Here is a 20,899-nt window from a genome sequence, read left to right on the forward strand (position 1 = left end):
TGCAGTAGTGTGTGGTTGTGTGATGGCCTTTTGTTTCTGACTCCTAGTTATGTTAGTACCCTATTGACATAGAAGGGAACTAGATTGTTCTATTAGTAATTTCTGACAAACAGAAATTATTTCATATGCTAAAGCTATTTCTGACAGAAGATGTAAAGTTTTGACAAACATGCATGGCACAGCAAGTGTCCAATTCTAAAGAGCAAAATAAATGCAAACCACCATTATGGGGAACACAAACAGCCTGAAAGCGAGTTATCAGTAAGCAAATAATTGTTGAACTGTTATGAATGGAATAGGATGTTGGAATAGGGCATGATTGGCTGATGTTACATATGTCCTTGATTACCTTCCTTGTGCTTTTATCCTAATAAGTGACATTCTTTGTATTCCCTTGGATGGCTAGACAGTCTGACACTGAAGAAGAATAAATATTGCATGTGGTACACATTAAGCTGTCATCTAGGACAGCATTTATAAAAAGTAACTAGAAAAATTCATAAGAAATTCTTCAGTGCTACAGTTTCCTGGCTCCAGTCATAATTGTCAAAGTTCTTGACACATTCAGGTCTTCTGAAATGATTTGGGTTTACAGTTACTTGGTGTATGAATAATTATTAAGGATTCATTTTCTCTGATGATGCAGACTGTTAATGTTAGTTCTGGCGATGTTGCATTTTCATTAAAGGCCACATAGTAATAAAAAAAATACAAGTGTGGTGTATGTAGCTAGTCCTCTTGCAAAAGCCAGAACCAGGAGATCTATATGTATAAAACAAAAATAACTGATAAAATTTAAAAGCTCTTTTTCAAATGCTGTCTTTGAATCTTGGTGGAAAATCCATTATGAGCATGCATTGTTACTATTATTTTACTTTGGAAATAATTATTTTTTTTGGGTAGAATATCAGTCTTCTCTTTTTTCTTCACTGGCTTGTAATTAAGACTCAGAAGCAACATAGCAGGATATTATCTCTGCAAGAGCAATGGAGAAAAACCTTTTGAACTATCTAAGCTGATGAGTTAGTGTTTGAATAGTAATTATTTTAATCTTTAATTTTGAGAAGAGGGAAGTGTAGTAGTTACATTCTTCATACTCTTAAGTCTCTGAATTTCTTGTGGTGACTTGTATGTTGACCAAGAAATATTCAATGGCTCCTTTGTCTTTCCATGTATTTGTCTATTGCCTGACATAATACCATGGTACTCTCTGGAGTCTGACACAAGATTTCAGTATAAATCTTTTAAAGGATTCTTACAGTTCTATCACTGACCATGTCAGTGGAACATTCTCACCGTATACTGTATTCATGGTATAATCTGGTTTTGCTACATTTGAAACACAGCCTTCTTCCATTTGTGGGTGCATGTCTCTCCATTTGTGACAGTATTGTCGAACTCATGGGATTGTTCTTTTAATTATTTTACTGATTAAGAGTACCCTGTCAGGAAAAATAGCCTGTTAGCACCTCATCAAGTCACTTGAGGACTAACATAATTTTATAGGTGACATTGTGCGTTTTCTCATCCCTCTTCCAAGTAGCCTATAACTTAGAAGACCTCACTGTGAGTAGTTTGTAATGAGAAAATAGAGCCATTGGCTCTTTCATAAATTTGCATTTAATGTTAATTGAAAAGCCTTAAAATAATTCTTAAAACAGGGTTGGAAAAAAATGTGTGCTCATGGGAACAGGTAAAGCTGAAACACCTGTTTGGGTTGAAGAAAGTTTTCTCCAAGTATAACACTGCTCAAATGTTACAGGTAACTGTTAACTCTGTAGACCACTACCGAGCACAAAATATTTGCCCAACTGGTAAATTGAACTGTAAGTCCCACTGTGGGAAATTGCTTTGCTGTGCTCCAAACAGCAGTTATCTTAGTAATTGTACCTGAATTCTTTTGTGGCTAATAGACAGTTGATGTCCTGCTTACTATGACAGAATTATTTTATTGCAATTTTCTTAATTGTAAAAATTTCAACGAAGATGTGTTCATGTAGTTTAAGATGGGCTGAGTATGATTTTTAATTGGTGCTCTGAGAGCATAGGTTTTTGAGTTGAGAATGTGCATAACCCCGCATTTCACATTCGAAACCGGTGCTCACAACAAGGAGCTTATCAGAGCAAATTGTCTAGTCCATCCCCTTCCTCACTCAAAACCTAATGACCCTTTATCATCATGGTTTAGATTGCTGGACACAGATGTGAGAAAATACAAGTAATCTACAGGTAACTACAGTAGCTGCACTGATGTTCTCAGAGAACTGACTGCTGGGAAGATAAAAAGCTTCCCACAGAGCCTGTGACTTTCCAGCAGCAAAGCACATCATGAGCTCATACATGAAGTTTTATTTGCTGAAGATTCACAATAAGATGCATTAGGACATTCAGCAGGGTCCCTTCTTAGATGAGCACGAGAATTCAGTGAGGTTGTTAGTTGATGCACTGGTGCATGGCTTCACACTAAAACTAGTAAGCCCAACAATACCAATAATGTTCCTTTTTGAGAACATCACAAACTACAGCTGTAATATGATATTGATGTTAACGTAGTTTGTTCCTTGATGGTAAATGATCTAATGTTGTTGGACTTTTTTTTTCTTGTTATGGAAAGTATTCAGGCGGGAAACAAACTATCTTTAGGAAAAAAATGCTGGCTGTTGAAATAGAGAGCAGTACATGCTAGATATGAAGGTAGGAGCAAAGTCTTATATGAAAAGACTTGCATATGATTACTTACTATCTTTTTTCTCAGCATTTTTTGTTGTAATCATGAAGTAGACCTAAAAATCTGTGTGTATGTGATTGGATGCTTTGCCAAGGAACGGGAAAGAAATAAAATATTTTTCAGATAAATTTCATATACCTTAAGGTTAAGAAGCTGATGATCTTGTTTACTATTTTTTAAAATGTTTTTTGTCATTTAAGAAGCTGCTATAATACAGTTTTTATTTTCAGTGATTCAGTAAGGTTGAAATGTATCTATCAAACCAGATGGGAATGATCAGTGTGAATTTTTCTGTCCGCACTTTCTTTTTCTTCTAAAGTAACGTAAGTATAAACACAGTTACTTATGTAGAAAAATGAATTTGGATGCTGAAATGCTTTTTTAAAAAATTTATTTAAAATTATCTGTAAGTTTGGGGTTTGTGAGGAGAGAGAGAACATGGCATGAGAGGTACAGGTCCTCCAGAAATTAGAATCCACAGAGGGTGGTATTAATTATTAAGCAGGCAATAAGCATTACAGTGGTGGTCTTTGCAGAAAATGCTAATTCTGGAAGAAGCCTAAAACCCAAGCCAAACAAAAACTCTGAACGGCCTCCTCCCAACCAGAAAGAAACAAAAAGTAAATCCCACAAACAACATTCCTCCCTCCTTTGGTAGTGCGAATGAGACAAACTTATGTCTGTTTTTTAATTTAATTCCTTACACCCTCTTCAAACACCCTTAAGGCTTCTGTGTTCTGTTATTGATCTTGGGGAGATGCTCCATCAGGAGTCAGTGCTGCTGTCGGTGGCAGACCTTTGGGCACAAGCAGGCAGAGCTGGCTGTAAGGCTGTGCCTGCCAAGCTGAGCCAGTGACCATAGCAGCAGTCTCCTTAATTTTCTGTTGTATCGTTTATCCTTCATAAGAGGAAACTACAAGACACTGTGAAAACTGTATATGGTTTGCTCTTCGTCATTGCCTCTTGCCTCTGTTCTACTTTTTTTATGCCCATTTTCCAGCTTATGCTGACCTAAATGGTGACAAGCAGGGCTCCCTATTGCATAGCCCAACAGACACTTTCTAAGAAATTATTTTCAGTGATTACATATACCTTTTGTTTCATGGTAAAGACATGCAGAATTATTTTCTCTTTTTCACTAGCAAATAGGAGCTACAGGAAAAGAGATATATATTAACTCGTTCTATTTTGTCTCTTGATTGAGGATGACAGAAGAAGTAACGGGGTTTACATATGGTAAGGTTGATTCCCCCCCCCTCCTTTTTAATCTTGAGATTAATTATAATGAAATCCAGGTAAAAATTACATAAAACACTTGATATATCCTTTTGATGATATACACTGCATTTCATATTCTGTAGTGGCTTTAATTTAATACAGTAGACATACGGAAAAACTGAAAAAAATGTTGGCTGGTACAAAGTTGTGTTTGAGCTTTTTAAACTGAGTGATTAGCAGAAATAATGACCCTGTCAGCCTTAATCACATTAAAATGTGGTTAACATCATTTAATTTTTTCCACTTAATATGCGAAAATTTCCAGTAGATTTGCAGTGAAGGCCATTGAAATTCCATTAGAACAAGAATAAAAATTTCAGGCATCATTTATTCAGAGAGGGAATAAAGGTCTCGACTGAAAACTGCTGAATCTTTCTGTTAGGGAAACTATGAATCACTGCATTGAGCAGCACCTTCAGCTTCTATAGTACTGGATTTGGGTTGCTTCTGAATGAATGGAATGCATTTGTAGTGTGGTGCTTTCCTGAAAATTGCAGCATACAAATTTTATACAAATTCAGTAGGTGCTTTCCCTGTAAAGGATTTTTATGTAGTATTTTATTACTGCTGTAGAGCTGGGGAAATACTTCTGTTTTAGGCATCTCATCACTGTGAAGTTCCATACTTTGCATTATTTTCATTAAAACATTAAAAAATGTATCCTCTTTCTGATCGATATGTAATGTATAGTTGTGGTTTCTTTGTGGTAAACAGCAAAATGAGGACATGCAGCTACAACTAGAATATTAAGTCATATCACGTCTCCTGCACTCTTGCTTTTTCTGTTGCGTGTGCCACAGGTACATACCAAAAGTACAGCATACAATAAGTATATGAATGTGCCAGAGTAACTATCAACTGCATCTTTTTCTGAGAGAAATTTCTCTTTCTAGGAAAGATACAATGTTTGTTAACTTACCGTGCTTCAGTCTGCTCTGTTTAGGTTCCCATTTTTTATCCTTTGCTTGTGTAAAGAGAAAATTTCATCTGATAAGTGGAGGCACTAAAAGTACAACTGTATGTTCTGTATTTTTCTAGATTCTACCGAAGGACTTGTATTGAATATTTATTTAAAACAAATATTGCTATATGTATCTGATAAAATATGATACCTTTACTGAATTGGTTTTGTATGTCTGGTACTTAAGTAACTATACAGTGGCTTGAATTTTTATTTTGTTTTTGAAATTGGTATTTTGTTCCTGAGCCTAGTTAATTTCAGCCTACTACATAATTACTTTGTCCTCTTTCAAATGGGAAAAATCATTAAAATGCATTGGATTTGTGCAGAACACAAATTTTAAAATTTCAGTATTTGTATGATTTATTTTTTAAATAAATTGTAAGAAAGTGTGGTGGTAAATATTTGATGTAGTGCTAAATACTGTGAGAAACACAGCAGCTAAGGAATTTTTCTTTGAAATAGATGTTACTAAACTTAGGAATTGAACAGACCTAACAGGAATTTGAAAGTACCTCTGATCCAAACGTACCTCTGTATGTTGAGGGATGAAGGAAACTGAGTAGGTAGTGGGTCCCTGTCCAGGACCAGAACTGGTAACCCCGCAAATGAGATGAAAGGAAGTAGGAGTGTGGGAGTGACTGAAAGCCAAGGTAGGAGGGAGGTGCGAATTGAATGAAGAGGTGTAAGTTTTGAGGCTTGCATTTGGAAGCATCTTGCTAAAGAGCTGGTGGACCAGGATGGAAAGCTTTGAAGACTGGAGGATGACGCTGGGAAAAGAAAACAGAGTGAGCAACAGAATGAGAAAAACTGTCGGATGGGATGGGATGGGGAAGAGGCTGTATTTTAGGAAGAAGGGTCAGAAGAGACTGTACTCATTAGATTTTGCTCATTACAAAGCACGGCATGAAATTCAGAGGTATTATGTCTTTTTCTTTCTCTACCTTTCACAAGTACCTGTGACATCTTACAGCAGAATGCCTTACCTCTTCTCAGCTTCTAGTCTGTTGAGGGGTGAATACTCACTGTAGCTTCGTTAGCTCAAAGATAGGTTTGTGTAACGTGTATGTAATGAGTACATTCAGTTTACAATTTAAACATGTTTATTGGTTGCTTTTTTAGACATTGGAAATTCCATACAGCTACGTTAAGTATCTTAATGTTGTAATGGGAAACACTTCAAAGTCAGAAAATGCTGGAATGAAGGTTGCCAATGCATTCCAGAAGCCACGTCCTGCCCCAAAGGGTTGTCTGCTCATGCGTGTACCAAATGGCTCCCTTTCCTTTACTGCCAACCTTGTCTTGCTCCGTGCTTGCTCTTGAGGATGCAGTAGGCTCGGGTAGGATAGAAGACTTCTGATGATGGGATTCCCTTCCTCTGGAGCAAAACTTGATACTGATGTGGAACTGGAGGAGAACAAGGGATGGCTTTAGGTTAAAGGAATTTTACAAGAAAATTCCATGAAAATTATCACACATTTTAAAATAATCATGTTCTTAATTTTCTTCATTTGACCAGGCAGAGTGTTGAAGTCCAGTGTTCTCATTAGTGCTGTTTTAAAAATGTGTACCTTGCCCAAATTTTGAAATTACTTACTGCCAAGCTGTGATGCAAGTACTTATAGCTACCTCTTCTGCCTTGTCTATACTCTCCTCGTGAGTAGTACTGGTAACTGTACATGGTATTATGGGCTACTTTTGACTTTTATTACACTTTATTTTGGAAGAGCAGAAATCATGGAGTGATTCCTGACTTACATTCATTTTTTAAAAAGTGGTGATGTGGTGCACTGAACACCAGGTAGCATCATATTCTGTGGCTTGGAAGAAATTTTTGCATGATGCAAAAATTCTGCTTGAGGTCTGCCAGACTACTGCTGGTCAGCTGGCTAGCTCCAGCCAAGTTGCACATGTGGTGGTTGAGTTCTTCGTGTCTTTTCTCCAGTGGAGGAACTGGTTTTCACAAAAGATGTAGGAACTTGATTTGCATGAGATTGAGACCTCTGTGTCCTCCTTTTGCATTTTTGCATAGCCTTTATGTACTTGTGAATTCACAAGGTGTAATGCTTCCTTGTAACTATATGGTGATCCCTGAATTACGGTAAATCCCTCCTTGCATTCAGTACAGAACCAGTTATTGTTGGTATCTACACAGCATAGTGACTTTCATAAATTAAGGGTGTTTTTTTAACAGTAGCTGATTGTTTTGCACTAAGTGTTGGGAAACTGTTCACAGAACCTCACTGTTGCCTTGGGTTGAAAATGTTCGGCTAATTTCCAGCCTACATTTTTCCATGGCTGGTTTATTTCATTGGTGGTTCTGGCAGCTTTGTCCTGTAGATTAAATAGTATCTTATCTAATTGGTGTTTACCTCCAGTACTTATTCAAAGCAGGCATTATCAATTTTCTCTCTCTTTTACATGAGGTTCCCATTCCTCTGATAATATTAGACCTGTTCTGAATTCAGCTGACCACAGCTGCACATAGTACTCCACATGCTTTCATGAATACCCTGTAATGTATTGCATCCTGTTAAATGAAGGGAAGCATTTCCAGTAGGATCTGCAGATTACATTTTTCTTTTCCCTGTTGCATTGTCTTGGTGGCTTAGAGTTGCTCTGAAGAAGACTAACCCATTGTGATCCCCGTCTATGTCACTTCCAGCTCATGATGACTTCAGGAAAATGTCTCCTGCTCTTGCGTCAAACGTAAACTTTGCATGCAACTACTGTTTGTGTCAAGGTCGTTAATGTATTTAAACAAGATCAGTCCTAAGTTTGATCCTTGTGAAATGTGATTAATGATATCCTTAAACACAAATTTGTTCTCCTGTTAACAGATTCAGTGCATTACTCATTACACAGGCTGTACAAATCCACTTCCCCCTCTTCTCTGGCTGAATGAGTAGTTTCACAGACAGCACACTATCAAATACTTTTTAGATGTATTTCTCCTGCTTAGAAAATCACATGTCGTATCAATGAGAGAATAAATTTATCAGGGCATGCTTTATTTTTTCCTTTAAACCAAATTACTTGGGTTTACCAAGGTTATTTGCTGTGATCATTTCTTCTCTGATGGTGTCATTGCTCAGCCAAACTAAGTCTAAAATAGCGTTGTATTTGTTGATTGACTCGTTGGTGGAGAAATGGATAGACTATCATGTCCCAGAATAACTGCCCACTATAATTTGTTAGTATTTTTCCTTTGGCTAGGTCTCCTTTTTACGATATATTACTTACTAGGGCTCTTGCCTGTTGAGCAGGCCTTTTCCAGACTTAAATTCTATGGCACTTCTAAAATAGAAGAATTCTTTTGAGCATTAAAATAGGAATCGTGCTTTTCATTGGTTGTTGAAACTTTTCTTGCAACTCATGGGCTAAAAGAGTGTGATTGCTTTAAGGAAATAAATGATGTTTCTAGTGATAAGAAAACACCCAGATGCATGTTGAACAATTCACAACTTCACCACTGCTTTGGGTGTATGTATTATTTTAGTCTTCAGTTGCATGATTGGGTGAAGTGTTTTCAGCTGCTGTTTTGGACAGAAAGGATGAACAGACAGAAAGTAGAAATCATTTTATAGAGGCTGTTAGAAGTTTGCATTTTTTTTTTTACTTGGGAGCTGATTAATGTTTTAAATTAATTTTTAATGACAACACACATTTATGTCATAGGTTTTTTCTTTTTCAGTGTAACTGTCGATCAGACCACGTTCCTTATAGTATATCCCACACATACTTAAACTACTTGGAAAAAGTGATGTGATGTGATGTTTAGCTACAGAGAAATGTCAAAAACAATGCATTTATATTATATGAAAGATTTGCAAGCGCAAGCTAGCAATTGATAGTAATATTATAATTAGCTCTTTATACAGCCTGTTTTTTATTCATGAACATTTTCATTTATGTTGACAACTATGATGTATGCCACCACACATGGAGCCTTTTCTTTACTCAGAAAAGACTGAACATGAGTTAGTGTCTTTTTGGGCTTCTGTTATGACTCTCTATTGAAAAATGGTAGCTTGCATTTTAGGTTTGGCTTTTTGATCCTATTGTGGTTAGTGCTAGTGTTTGTAACGGTAAAACATACCATAGGACTCTGTAAATTTAGGGTGGAACTTCTTTTCAGTCAAATAATTTATTTTGTTGGAATTGCTGCAGGTGTTGAATGCATCCTAATTCCATGATCGATAAGGTAACTAGTAGTTTTGTAATAAATTTTATTTTTGTTTGCAAATAAAAATGTTTTGCACACACCCACCCACAGAGTATTTATTTCTGACAGAAATTTACTTTGTTATTCCATTTTTAGCCATAAAAATCTTCATGTCTAACAGATCCTTTACAGTCCATCAGATAAATGGAGCGTGTTTTCAGACACTGATCCAGATACTTATTCCTGCTTCTGAAAAAAATCAAAGTTAGTGTTCTCTTGGGGCAAGTATGTTTTAGTAGATGATTCAGATTTTTTTTTCATTTCACTGTGGTTTAGACAGGTAAACAGACTGTGTCTGTAGAATTGAACATTTTTGTGACAGCTTTTCAAATTAGTGAAGTGCATTTCATACAAGGCATCTCAGCACACTGTGAAAATCCCTAACTCATTTAGTGTTTTACTTGGACATGGACACATTCATATGACAGTACAGTATATGCTTTTGTATTTATTAGACAGTATTTTGGAGAAATGTATCAGCAGGAGGTAAGACTGAGGCACGCTACATAATTTTACATAAACATCTTAGGCACTTAAGGTCAGGGTTCTTTTCTAAAGAGCCTATGAAAAGGGAAGAGGGAAGATGCTTTAAGAAGAAAGTGAGAACAGGAGACCTAATTTAAGTGCTCTGGATTGCCCTCAGAAGAGCCTCCTCCTTCATTAACTATATAGGGAGCAGAGCGAGACTGGGTACCTAAATCAGATGTCTGAAATTAAGCCTTGTATTCTTTGAGTTGCTGTAGTTTGAATAGTTAACCATTCAACTAAACTCTTTCATTGTTATACTGAGAGCTTAGATGATGGTCTTTCAATAAATATCAAAGTTAATTTCTGATTCATTCAGGAGCATATTCCAGCCTAATAACAAGTTTGATCTTTTCTTCATCAAGGGCCCCCCACCTCTCCCCAGCTTAGTCCAATATCACCAGCTTCTATGATTTTTCTTACTATTCTCATTAAAATTGTTTCTTAAAACATCTCTCATAGTATCGTGTGATCACAAGATGTTAGTACTTTGTAATGGTCCAAGGGGGTGAGGGGAAATAAGCAGAGTTTATTATTTTAAATCTAATGTTCTTATTGTGGTAATATTTGACTCTTGCGATTTTAATACTTACATAGTTTTTAACAGCTGATGGACAGGGGAAGAGAGCCTTGCTGTGAATTCTGTGGGCTGGAGAGGCTCCACAATTAAGATCACACAGACTAATTCTGGAGGAGCAAGGAAGGCGTCTCCCTCTATCATGTGTGAATAGGAGAGGATATTTCATTAAGAGAACTGGGGGGAATATTCTGAACCAGTTCATTTAGGTTGCTTTAAATTGTTGTGTGATATTAGCGAAAGCCAAAACTAACACATGTTGTAGTCTGCGTTTGTGTTACTCATTGCAGGATTTTTAATTAGCCTTAGTGTAATATATTCACAATTACTTTTTATAGTATCTTATTTCAAGCTTTGTTAGTAAATATTTCTTTGATTATACAGGAGTTTTATATAGGTCATATTTTTTGTTCAGGAGTGTGACCTTGTATTTGCTTCTGTGCACACAGTATATAGAAGAATTGAAGAATATAAATTTAAAATGTTGTTGTCCATTGTGCATTTCATGTAAAGTTTCTCTTGTTATGGCATCACATGTTTTTTTGATCAAATATTCTATTTGATCAAATATCTATTTTTATGGGATTACATACTGGAGACTTTGCTATAATAGCATTGATATGAATTGTCCTGCATTTTTGTGTAGGACTCTTAAGAATACAATTTTCCATAAGAAGCCCCATCAAGAGACAAAAGTTAAAATTATCATGCCATAATGTAAACATGACTATGGAATAGGGATTCTTTCTACTGATCTGTAGTGGTATCTCAGTCACCATCATTTTGCATATGTCTTGCTGGGATTTGCTCCTGCTGCTACAACTTATGAACAAGCATTTGTTAAATTATTTTGTTATCGTTTTCAAGATAATCTTTCAAAACTCTGCATTTTATAAATGACAGCAGAAAGTACAAGATGTGACTTTCCAAAAGCATCTTTCCTGTCCAAAGTATATGTGATGCAAGTGGAGCCTATGCTTGTTCTATGAAATGTAATGTGCACAGTTTGTTGCAGTCTGCATTGTTGTGCAGTTTCATCAGTAGTTCAGTCTTGAGTGTGCTTAATCCTTGCTGACAGCAGCAGCCATGACTGTCTGTTTTTTTTGTTTTTTTTTTTTTTTGCATTGGCAGATGAAGGAGAACTAGAGACCGTAAGCCTTTCACATACCAGCAGGTGCTACAGCAGCAGTGTCGTACTGTTTTCATTATTAAGTCATAATTGTTTTTGATCACTTTAATGGGGACCATAATTTGGATAAAAATATATTACTGAAGTCTTGAAAATTAGATCAGAAACAAATGTTTTAAAAATGGATTTCAAGGTCTTTATTCTTCATGAATTATACTTCTTACAAATGCTTAAAATAGGATTACCTTGACTGACCTTTTGTTAGACGGAATTTTCTGTATAAGGTACTGAAAAGTATTGTCTTACTGGGAGCTCCATATAGATTAGCAGAAAAAGTTGTTCTAGATTATTTTACCTCTTTCTTTGTACCATCTTGATATTTTTTGATTCAAACTTGGTTGTGGATCATCAACTTGATTTTTCTATTGTGCTTTATTTCTCCTAGTTATAAAAGTATTTTGTCCGTTACTCAATTTACAGGTAATGTCACGTTCTCTGGTATTATTTCTTTCACGGTTCCAACATCTTGCAAGCTCAAAACAGCTAAAGAAGTTTCATGTCAGTTAAGCCAAGTCTTTATATGAAATATGTTCAAAAAGTGGTCAGTAGTAGAAAGTTGTAGGTGAAGTGTTATGTCCTTATGTGTTTTTAGCATACCATTAAACAGCTAATATCTCCAGGTAGCTTTCTAGACCAGATAAACTGAGAACTGTATACTACTACTGTATTTTGTTAGACAATTTGTTAACAGAATTATATGTTGAGGGCATGAAGTGCTTTCATATGAATTTCCAGAATATTGCCTTGATTTTTTTCCTCTGTCAACTAATAGTGTTTTCTGCCTTGAAGACTCTATGTTTTAGTGATCTCATGGGATAATTTTTACTCAGGAGCAAAAATTCTCCAGTAATGAACACCAGAATTCCTGATTGAGCTTGGCTTCATAGTATTGCTCTTTTTTTGGTGGTAGACTAACTTAAGTTACTCCTGTCCTTAACAGTCATCACCTGTTCCTGCACCGCCCTTTAGTTATATTCACACAAGCAGTTATAAGGATATGTGGGAAAGTTAATTGGTCCATCTTAAAAGGGGTGGGGAGGGAGGGTTTGAAAAAAATAAATTCTCCCTCACAGAACTGTGTTTTGCCAGATTATTTTTGTTGGTGAACAGTTTGAGTATGCCTGCAGGGAGCGCTGGTAGCATCCCTGCTCCATGTGTAGCTGGTAGCAGAAAAGCAAGGGTAACGTCTGGATGGATACAGAACGGGATGAGAAACTCATGTCCAAAAAGGTTTCTTTAGAATCTGGGATGCAACATGAATTAAAATAGTAGGTGCAATACTGGTTACCCCATCTAACAAATGATTTTGCAGAATTATAAGGGATTTAAGGTAATGGCTGTGATAGAGATCAAGGCCCTGGAAAAACTTGCTTTGACACGCATGAGGCAGAGAGCCTGCGATTCCTTACATTTTAAAGGAGGATGTTAAAGAAAGTTGTAAACCCATCTATAATAAATGGCAAATGACAGTGTTGATCAGGAACTTCTGTTCTTCTTTTCTTGATACAGTATCAGTTAAAACTACAATGAAGTTAAGTGTGAAATCTAGATCTGGTAGAATGAAATACCTTATATACCTATTCTGTCATAAGATTCCTGCGATCATGGGATGTGTTGCAAGTCCCTGAAAATGTTGTGGTAAAGAATTTTAAGGACTATTTCCCTGCATGTTTCAAGGCTCAAGTCAGTGTCTGTTGGAGATGTGACTGACATCTAACATGTGAGATAGGTTCTCTGCCTTGGTCTCTTGTAAGGTTCATCTGGATGCAGTGGCTTCATACTGGACAGGATGTGGACATGGGACTCTAGGAAGGTATTGAGGAATTTAAAGCACTCGGGAGGCACAGGATAAATGAAGATGCTGGAGCTCTTGTCCTGAGGGGCTGAGAGGAGGCTTCTGGTCAGGGAGCAGTCCAGTGTGTGGAGGCAGTGCTGTTAGAGTTCTGAAGTGTTACTAGAAAGTATTTGCAGGTGAGGGGTGGGGAGTGGGAAAGGGCCTTTTGAAATCTAAGGATTGCAGTGTTCCTCCTGGCCATCTGGGAATGAGGAATAAAAAACCAAATTCATAAATGTTGCTGATGGTTTGAAATGGGATTGGCTAGGTCAGTAACTCCCAAACCTTCTGTAGATTTGTCGTCTTCATAAAAAGCAAACTATCATGGTGGGGAAGAAAATACCTTTTTATTCTTTAATGTTTTCCTGTTTAGTCTTCCTTTCTCTTTATGTAGTGCAAGAAAAAAGGGATACCCTAAAAAAAGGCAGGTAGCTGTAAGAGTTACAGGTTGTTAATCTGTTACAGCAGAGTTCCACCTATGCTTTCTGCTTCCCATTCTTAACTTCTACCACTGACTTATTTTTTGATACAAAATTATTATGTATACTGGTTTCCTCATTTTCACCATTCCATTCTTTCTTGATTATACAAATTTAGAATGAAAGCTTACTGAGGCTGTGAATGTTTCTTATTTATATAAGAATACATATACATCTCTATATATGTACGGTACTGAGAACAGTGGTACTGAATCTTTGTGGAGTCTGTGCCTGCAAACAGAACAGAAAGGAAAGACATTGCTTATGAACTGCGTCACGTGGTACTGGTGCTTAGGTAAATTAGATCTTCCTCTCCCATCCCACTAAGTCAATGATACCTAGTGGTACTCATAGTAGAACATTTTGGGACCTGGCAAAAAAAATAAGCATTGCCTAATTTATCGTCATTTTAGATAACTTGTGGATAACGGGTGAGGCTTCAAAAGACAAGAGAAAGCCACAAAGAGGAAAGAAGAAACAAGACATTTATAAGTCAGTGAATTTTACTTTAATTTCAAGAAAAATGCTGGAGCAATTCAACTGTTTTTAATCACCTAGAAGCAATTGTCTTCACAAATTCATGTTGGCTATTACTTGTCTAAATTGTCAGATGACTCTAATATTTTGTTTGTGATAAATTTAATGGCCTTCATATGGTGCAAAAATATACTTTACTACATATTGGGATTTTTATTAAGTCTTTAAAGGTTTCAGTGCCTTACAACACTCTCCTAAACAAGAAAGGAAATACTGGCTAGACAGAAACTACTAGAAGTTGAGTGTGCAAGACTGGTTGGAAGATAATACACAGAACACAGTTATCAGTGGTTCACTTTCCAAATGGAAGAATATCTCATTATGAGATATGCAGAAGCGGCTGCTGGTTGAATACTGTTATGTATTTCCATTAATGAGCTAGATGATGAGCATTCTTGTTAAATCTGTAGGTGACCCCAAGCTAGGAGATGTCCAGGTAGGTATAGAACAAAATTAGAATATAAGAGCACCTCAAGAAATAGAATAAATCATTAGGAAAAAAAGAGCTAGGGTGCAACTTCTGAGAAGGATTTAATGCAGCAATAATCAACTATGCAAATATTGTATTAAGAATAACTAGTCAAGCTGGGTCATACAGTAAGTTATAAACTGAGAATGAGATAATGTTGCAGTGCTTTCACAAAAAAGCAAATGCTATATTGGGTTTTATAAACAGGAAAATCACCTGGAAAATGTTTGCCTTAATCCTCTAGCTATTTTTAATGCTTATAAAACATTATGGACCTGCTGAGATGCACCCACGAGTCCTGAGGGAACTGGCAGATGAAGTTGTTAAGCCACTATCCATCATATTTGAGAAGTCATAGCAGTCTGGTGAAGTTCCCACTGACTGGAAAAGGGGAAACATAACCCCCATTTTTAAAAAGGGAAAAAAGGAAGACCAGGGAAACTACAGGCCGGTCAGTCTCACCTCTGTGCCAAGCAAGATCATGGAGTGATCAGTCTTCCTGGAAACTATGCTAAGGCACGTGAAAAATGAGGAGGTGATTGGTGACAGCCAACATGGCTTCACTAAGGGCAAATTGTGCCTGACAAATTTGGCGGCCTTCTGCAATAGGCTAACAATGTTGGTGGATAAGGAAAGAGCAACTGACATCATCTACCTGGACTTGTGCAAAGCATTTGACACTGTCCCTCATGACATTCTTGTTTCTAAATTGGAGAGACATGGATTTGATGGATGGGTCTCTCAGTGGATGAGGAATTGGCTGGATGGTCTCACTCAAAGAGTTCTGCTCAACAGCTTAATGTCCAAGTGGAGACCAGTGACAAGTGGTGTTCCTCAGGGGTCAGTGTGGGAACTGGCGTTCTTTAACATCTTTGTTGGAGACATGGACAGTGGGATTGAGTGCACCCTCAGCAAGTTTGCTGATGACACCAAGCTGTGTGGTGTGGTGGACACACTGGAGGGAAGGGATGCCATCCAGAGGGACCTGGACAGGCTGGAGAGGTGGGCCTGTGCAAACCTCATGAAATTCAACAAGGCCTCATGAAATTGAACAAGGCCAAGTGCAAGGTCCTGCACATGGGTCAGGGCAATCCCAAGCACAAATAGGGGCTGGGAGGAGAATGGATTGAGAGCAGCCCTGAAGAGAAGGACTTGGGGGTGTTGGTTGATGAGAAACTTAACACGACCCGGCAATGTGCTCCTGCAGCCCAGAAAGCCAACTGTGTCCTGGGCTGTATCAAAAGAAGTGTGACCAGCAGGTCAAAGGAGGTGATTCTTCCCCTCTCCTTTGCTCTTGTGAGAGCCCACCTGGAGTAGCATGTCCAGCTCTGGGGCCCCCAACATAAGAAAGACATGGGCCTGTTGGAGTGAGTTCAGAGGAGAGCCACAAAGGTGATCAGAGGGCTGGAGCACCTCTCATATGAGGATGGATCTGTAGATCTTTTTTTCAGTCTTTTGTATGTTTTGATCACTTAGTTTGATTTTATCTCATTGTCTACATTTGTTTCTTCTTGTGGTGCTGTCTGGTATTTTCTTCTTCCCTGCCATGCTGTTTTGTTTCTGTCAACTTCCACTCATAGTTCAGGTGTAGAACAGAAAAACAGTTGTTTCTTTTCCATCAGTTAGATGGAGATTTTTTTTGTCTTGCTTGTACAAAAGCCTACTTCACAAATCACCTTTCTTCTCAGGAGTCTGTTGTTCAGATCATCTTGTCTTGCAGGTGTCCACTGAGCTTAAGTTCTCTCTGCAGCTTGTCTCTTCCATCACTGGTTCTGATTTCCATCTGACCTCTATCTCTGTTCTCAGCTGGATCTCTCGTATGAAACTCTGTCAAATATAGATTTGTAGTTAATGTACATTCTGCAACTTTTGTACCTCTTTATTTTGGTTGTCTGCAGGTTTTGGTGCCTTAGGAACCATCACTATTTTAAAGTGAAGGCACTCCCTTCTGCACAACTCCCTTTTCTGGTGCTCTTTGCTTATTGGCCTTCTCAGTGAGTGCCCTCATTTTTAAATGTTTCTCCTAGGTCTGTTCTGCATCCTGATTTAGTATCAGGAGTTAACTCTGGTAGTTGTCCTGATCCTTCTGCATGTGAAGTCAGGCCTTCTTTCATTTACTTTTTCCTTGTCAGGCTGATGTGAAGTTAAAAACTGGAATGCCCTTAAATCATGCCTTCATCAAATGTTGGAATCTAGTAGTGACAAGAAAACTTCTTGGTCTTCACAGCTTTTCTGTGTTAGTAGTAGATATGCTGACATGCTTTTGTCCTTCACTAGCCAACAGTAACAGTGTTCGGTGGAAGTGAGCATCTTAATTCCTCTTGGCCGTTTTCCCTGGTCAGAATTTTAAGTGCTGTCTTCACTTGCAAATTGTTCAGATCTGGTTTTGTTCTTGTTTCAGGTTTTTTTTACACAGTTGTCCTTTTAATCGAGTTTTCAATTCAACTTTTATTTAAGTTTTTTTTTTTTTTGCCATCACAGAATTAATGGTTGTCCTACTGTCTCTTGGGTCAGTGTTTTTTTTTTTCTGGAAAGGCTATTTTGTCCATTTTTGGCAAACAGAATCAAATTTCAGTTCAAGAACCTTCTGTACTTGCTGTTGGCACACTCCTCCTCTCCACAGAGCCACCCCGAGGGAAGAACTAAGCCACCTCAGTAGGGGAAGGCTGCTGGATGTCCAGAAATGCTCTGAGAGATCCCTTGCTGTTATTATGGAGTAGTAATAGAATAAGCCTTTCTTCTTTCTGCTTTATGCTTCATAATCAGAAGTTAGTTTTAAGTCTACTAATAATGGGATTTTTAGAAACCTAATAAGGAAAGAGGATGTTTTTAATTGCTTTGAGTGCGTACACTGTTTTCACATGGTTTTCAGTTTACTTTGCCAAGAAGGGTTTTAATCTTGAGCACTTTCTTGTTTCTTAAACTACTTTCAGCTTTTAATTGTGGTCATTGGTTCTGCTAGTTCTATAGGGTTGGGTTTTTTTTACTTTTAATTTTGTTATATTTTAGTGTTTTTTGTTTTGAATTAAGATTTTCTTAACTGTTAATAGCCTTTTCTCTCAGCCTAAAATCCAATATCCTTCATCATTCATTATCAAGTATAGCATGAAATAATGGAGAGATACTCCAGGATTTGCTTATTTTAACAAAGGCCCAAATGAATGTACTAATGCTGTCCTTTTACAAGCATACAGCATTTCCATGGAAGAATGATGTGCTCAAATAAAACAGACTGTGACATTAATTCTTAAAGAGAATTCTATTCTGTTTAGCACTCTTGGTTATCCCTAACAGGAGAGCAATCTTGCACTATTACTTTGTTGATTATTAGTCAAGCATTTTTGCTTTGGGGAATATTTTATTTAGAAATATATCGGTATTTATATTTGAGTATTTACTTTTTTATTTTCTTTATTTTGATGACCATTAGGGGAATTCCTTGTTACTTTTTAGTAATTCCTGTGACACTGAAAGTCACAGAAGTGAAAGACTCAGGCAGAGAACCCGACTGTCTGTGCAGAGTGGGATGCAGTACCTTATTCTTTTAGTGAAGCTGTAGCAGGTCTGATGTCAGTCACTTCAGAGACCTTTAGACCTCAGTGCTCATTTATTGCTAAAATGTACCAGCTCTGCTCTTGCATTATGAAGATCATCTGTCAACACTTTGAGATATTCTCCTTTGTTATTAAGCTTGTGATGCTCTACACTGTCAGGTTTTTTGCCAATTATAGTTAAGGTACAATGGTGTATTCACTGGATCAAAGTCTCACACTGGCGGTAGAGGAATGATTTGTAAGTCTTTATTCATCTGAATTGTACAATAGAATACCTGAGGAATGCAAATAATCCCTCTAAGGACTCAATAGAAAAGCTGTTAAAATGACAGTCTAAGACTATTATTATTCTGAATTGGTGTTTTAGCCAAAGTAATTATTTCTTATCTTGTTGTTCCACAATAGTTCTTAGTTTATTAGTTGCGATGACCATATTTACCAAACAGAATTTGAATCCAATTTTTGACATTACTTTCATGCTTATTTCACTTTTTCAAGTTTGCATGTTTCGTTCTGTCTTTCACTTGGTACATTATTTAATTAGTCTAGACATGAGTGTTAGATACTTTCTTAAAAAAAAAAAAGGTTGTATGCACAGATGTTGAAGTACACTTATGAATAGCAGATCCATTTCTAGATACACTTTCTGTAAAGGGCTGGCATTTATAAGCCCTGAACTTTGATATCCAGTTTGTTAGCTAAAAATAAATTAGATAACTACAAATGTCAGTTTTAGATGTGCTGTTAAATGTCACATGTCACATTCAGAAATGCACCTTAATTGTGATTCTCAGTTCAGACATTTCTGAAGGCAGTAGTGTTTTAGTATCAGTCCTGGAGACCAGACTATATTTTCATTGGATAACCGGAGGGGAAAAAAAAAAGATTAGTATAATGAGGATTGAAAACCACTGATGGGGTATTTACATAAGTAAATGAGAGAAGACCAGCCTTATATAACAAACGTGTGAAAACTGTTGAGTGAACTTTTATATTCTTTGTCCCATCTAAAATCCTACTCAGTGGGCCATGCACTTAATCTCATAATAGCTCTGATCCCCTGCTATTTTCTTTGACAAATGTGTGTTGATGAACTTGTGGTTCAGTTCATTTTTTTCTGAGGTGACATTTGCATTGATGATTTAGAGGTTTGCAGGCCACAGTTTCAAAGCACTTTAGTATAATAGCAGTTAAAACCTTAGCCTAAATCTTGGAGATTAGCAGGACTAAGGAAAAGAACTCGGCAAGCGTAAAACCCTGTGCTGGTATGGTGGGTGCTTCAGGTCTGAAACATCTCCAGCACCAAAAGTATTGTATTTTGTACTTTATGTCTTAGTGTACAGGAAATATTCCTGTGCCTCTTGAGTTTTATTGCTGAGCGTACAGTGTTGTCATTCTTACCATTCACACCTGTTCAGAAGCATTGCCCTATACATGACATTGAACTCCTTACAGGTAATTTATGAATGTCTCCCTTAAATTTGAAATAAGTACTATCTGCAGTCATGAATGTAATGCCTGTATTTAAAGATTTTTTTAAACATTGCTGCAAAGATTTTCTTTGTTTTTAATTTTTCTTAATTTTTAATAGGACATTGAACATTCAAAAGCTAGCACCATAAATCCGTAGCTCTAAATTTGTGGTTTCGTTCAACTAAAAAAAATTATATTGGATGTACAGCAAACTATTACTGATGCTGCCAGTTACTGAAGATGAAGAGAAATAGGAAATCTGATTCTTTATTTAAAAATAATAGTAGTATAATATCTAGAAGTTTTGTCCTGGGGAGATGGGATAACCTAGTAGAAACACGGCCCTGTATTCATTGTCTGTGGCGTACTCCAAGATCAATAGCCAGAAAAAGCAGGGTGCTCCTTGCTATCTAGGAGTTTATGGAGTGTAGTGTTCTTTTCTGTCTGCTAATATCAGCTGTACTAGCCACTGAGATGCTTTTTAAAAAAAAAAAAAATAAAAGGAGAAAAAACGAAGACCCCCCAGTTCTACCGCATTTGATAAATATCACTCTTGGAAAGTGTCAGAAAAATGTACGTCCACAGATCTGCAAAGTTTTATTCACTTAGCATTTTAGATTGCAAGTATTTAACCTCTACCAAAAACCTAGTTATTGTCTCAAATTATGCCTATTTCTGATAGATTAAATGCCAGACAGAAACCAAGAAACAGTGAAATGTTAATGGAGTACACCTGAAGCAATTGCTGCCTGTTAATGCCTTGACCTTGGAAAGCAATACACAAAAAGATGGCATCATAAAACCGTGCAATTCTTATGAATATGTATGTGCTACTTGATAATAATGAATGTGGTACAGCCATGCATGCACTACAAGATAATGTTGTGCCCTTTGTTGTCTACAGGTTGATAAAAATTAAAGAGTGGGTGGACAAGCACGACCCGGGTGCTTTGGTCATTCCTTTTAGTGGGGCCTTGGAACTCAAGTTGCAAGATATGAGTGCTGAGGAGAAACAGAAGTATCTGGAAGAGAACATGACACAAAGGTTAATTAGCATTCATTTTCCCTAC

General features: G+C 37.0%; 1 protein-coding gene across 1 annotated transcript in view; it reads left to right on the forward strand.

Moving 5' to 3' along the window:
• The window catches only part of OLA1 (Obg-like ATPase 1), a 99,901-nt gene that overhangs the window by 71,502 nt on the left and 7,500 nt on the right, over positions 1-20,899 (forward strand). The window contains exon 6 of the mRNA XM_010075639.1: positions 20,734-20,874. Within this exon, the coding sequence (XP_010073941.1) occupies positions 20,734-20,874 (141 nt within the window). The remainder of the gene's footprint in view (positions 1-20,733; positions 20,875-20,899) is intronic.

This window comes from Pterocles gutturalis, unplaced genomic scaffold (genome assembly GCF_000699245.1).
Source record: "Pterocles gutturalis isolate BGI_N339 unplaced genomic scaffold, ASM69924v1 scaffold37092, whole genome shotgun sequence".
NCBI classification, from domain to species: domain Eukaryota; kingdom Metazoa; phylum Chordata; class Aves; order Pterocliformes; family Pteroclidae; genus Pterocles; species Pterocles gutturalis.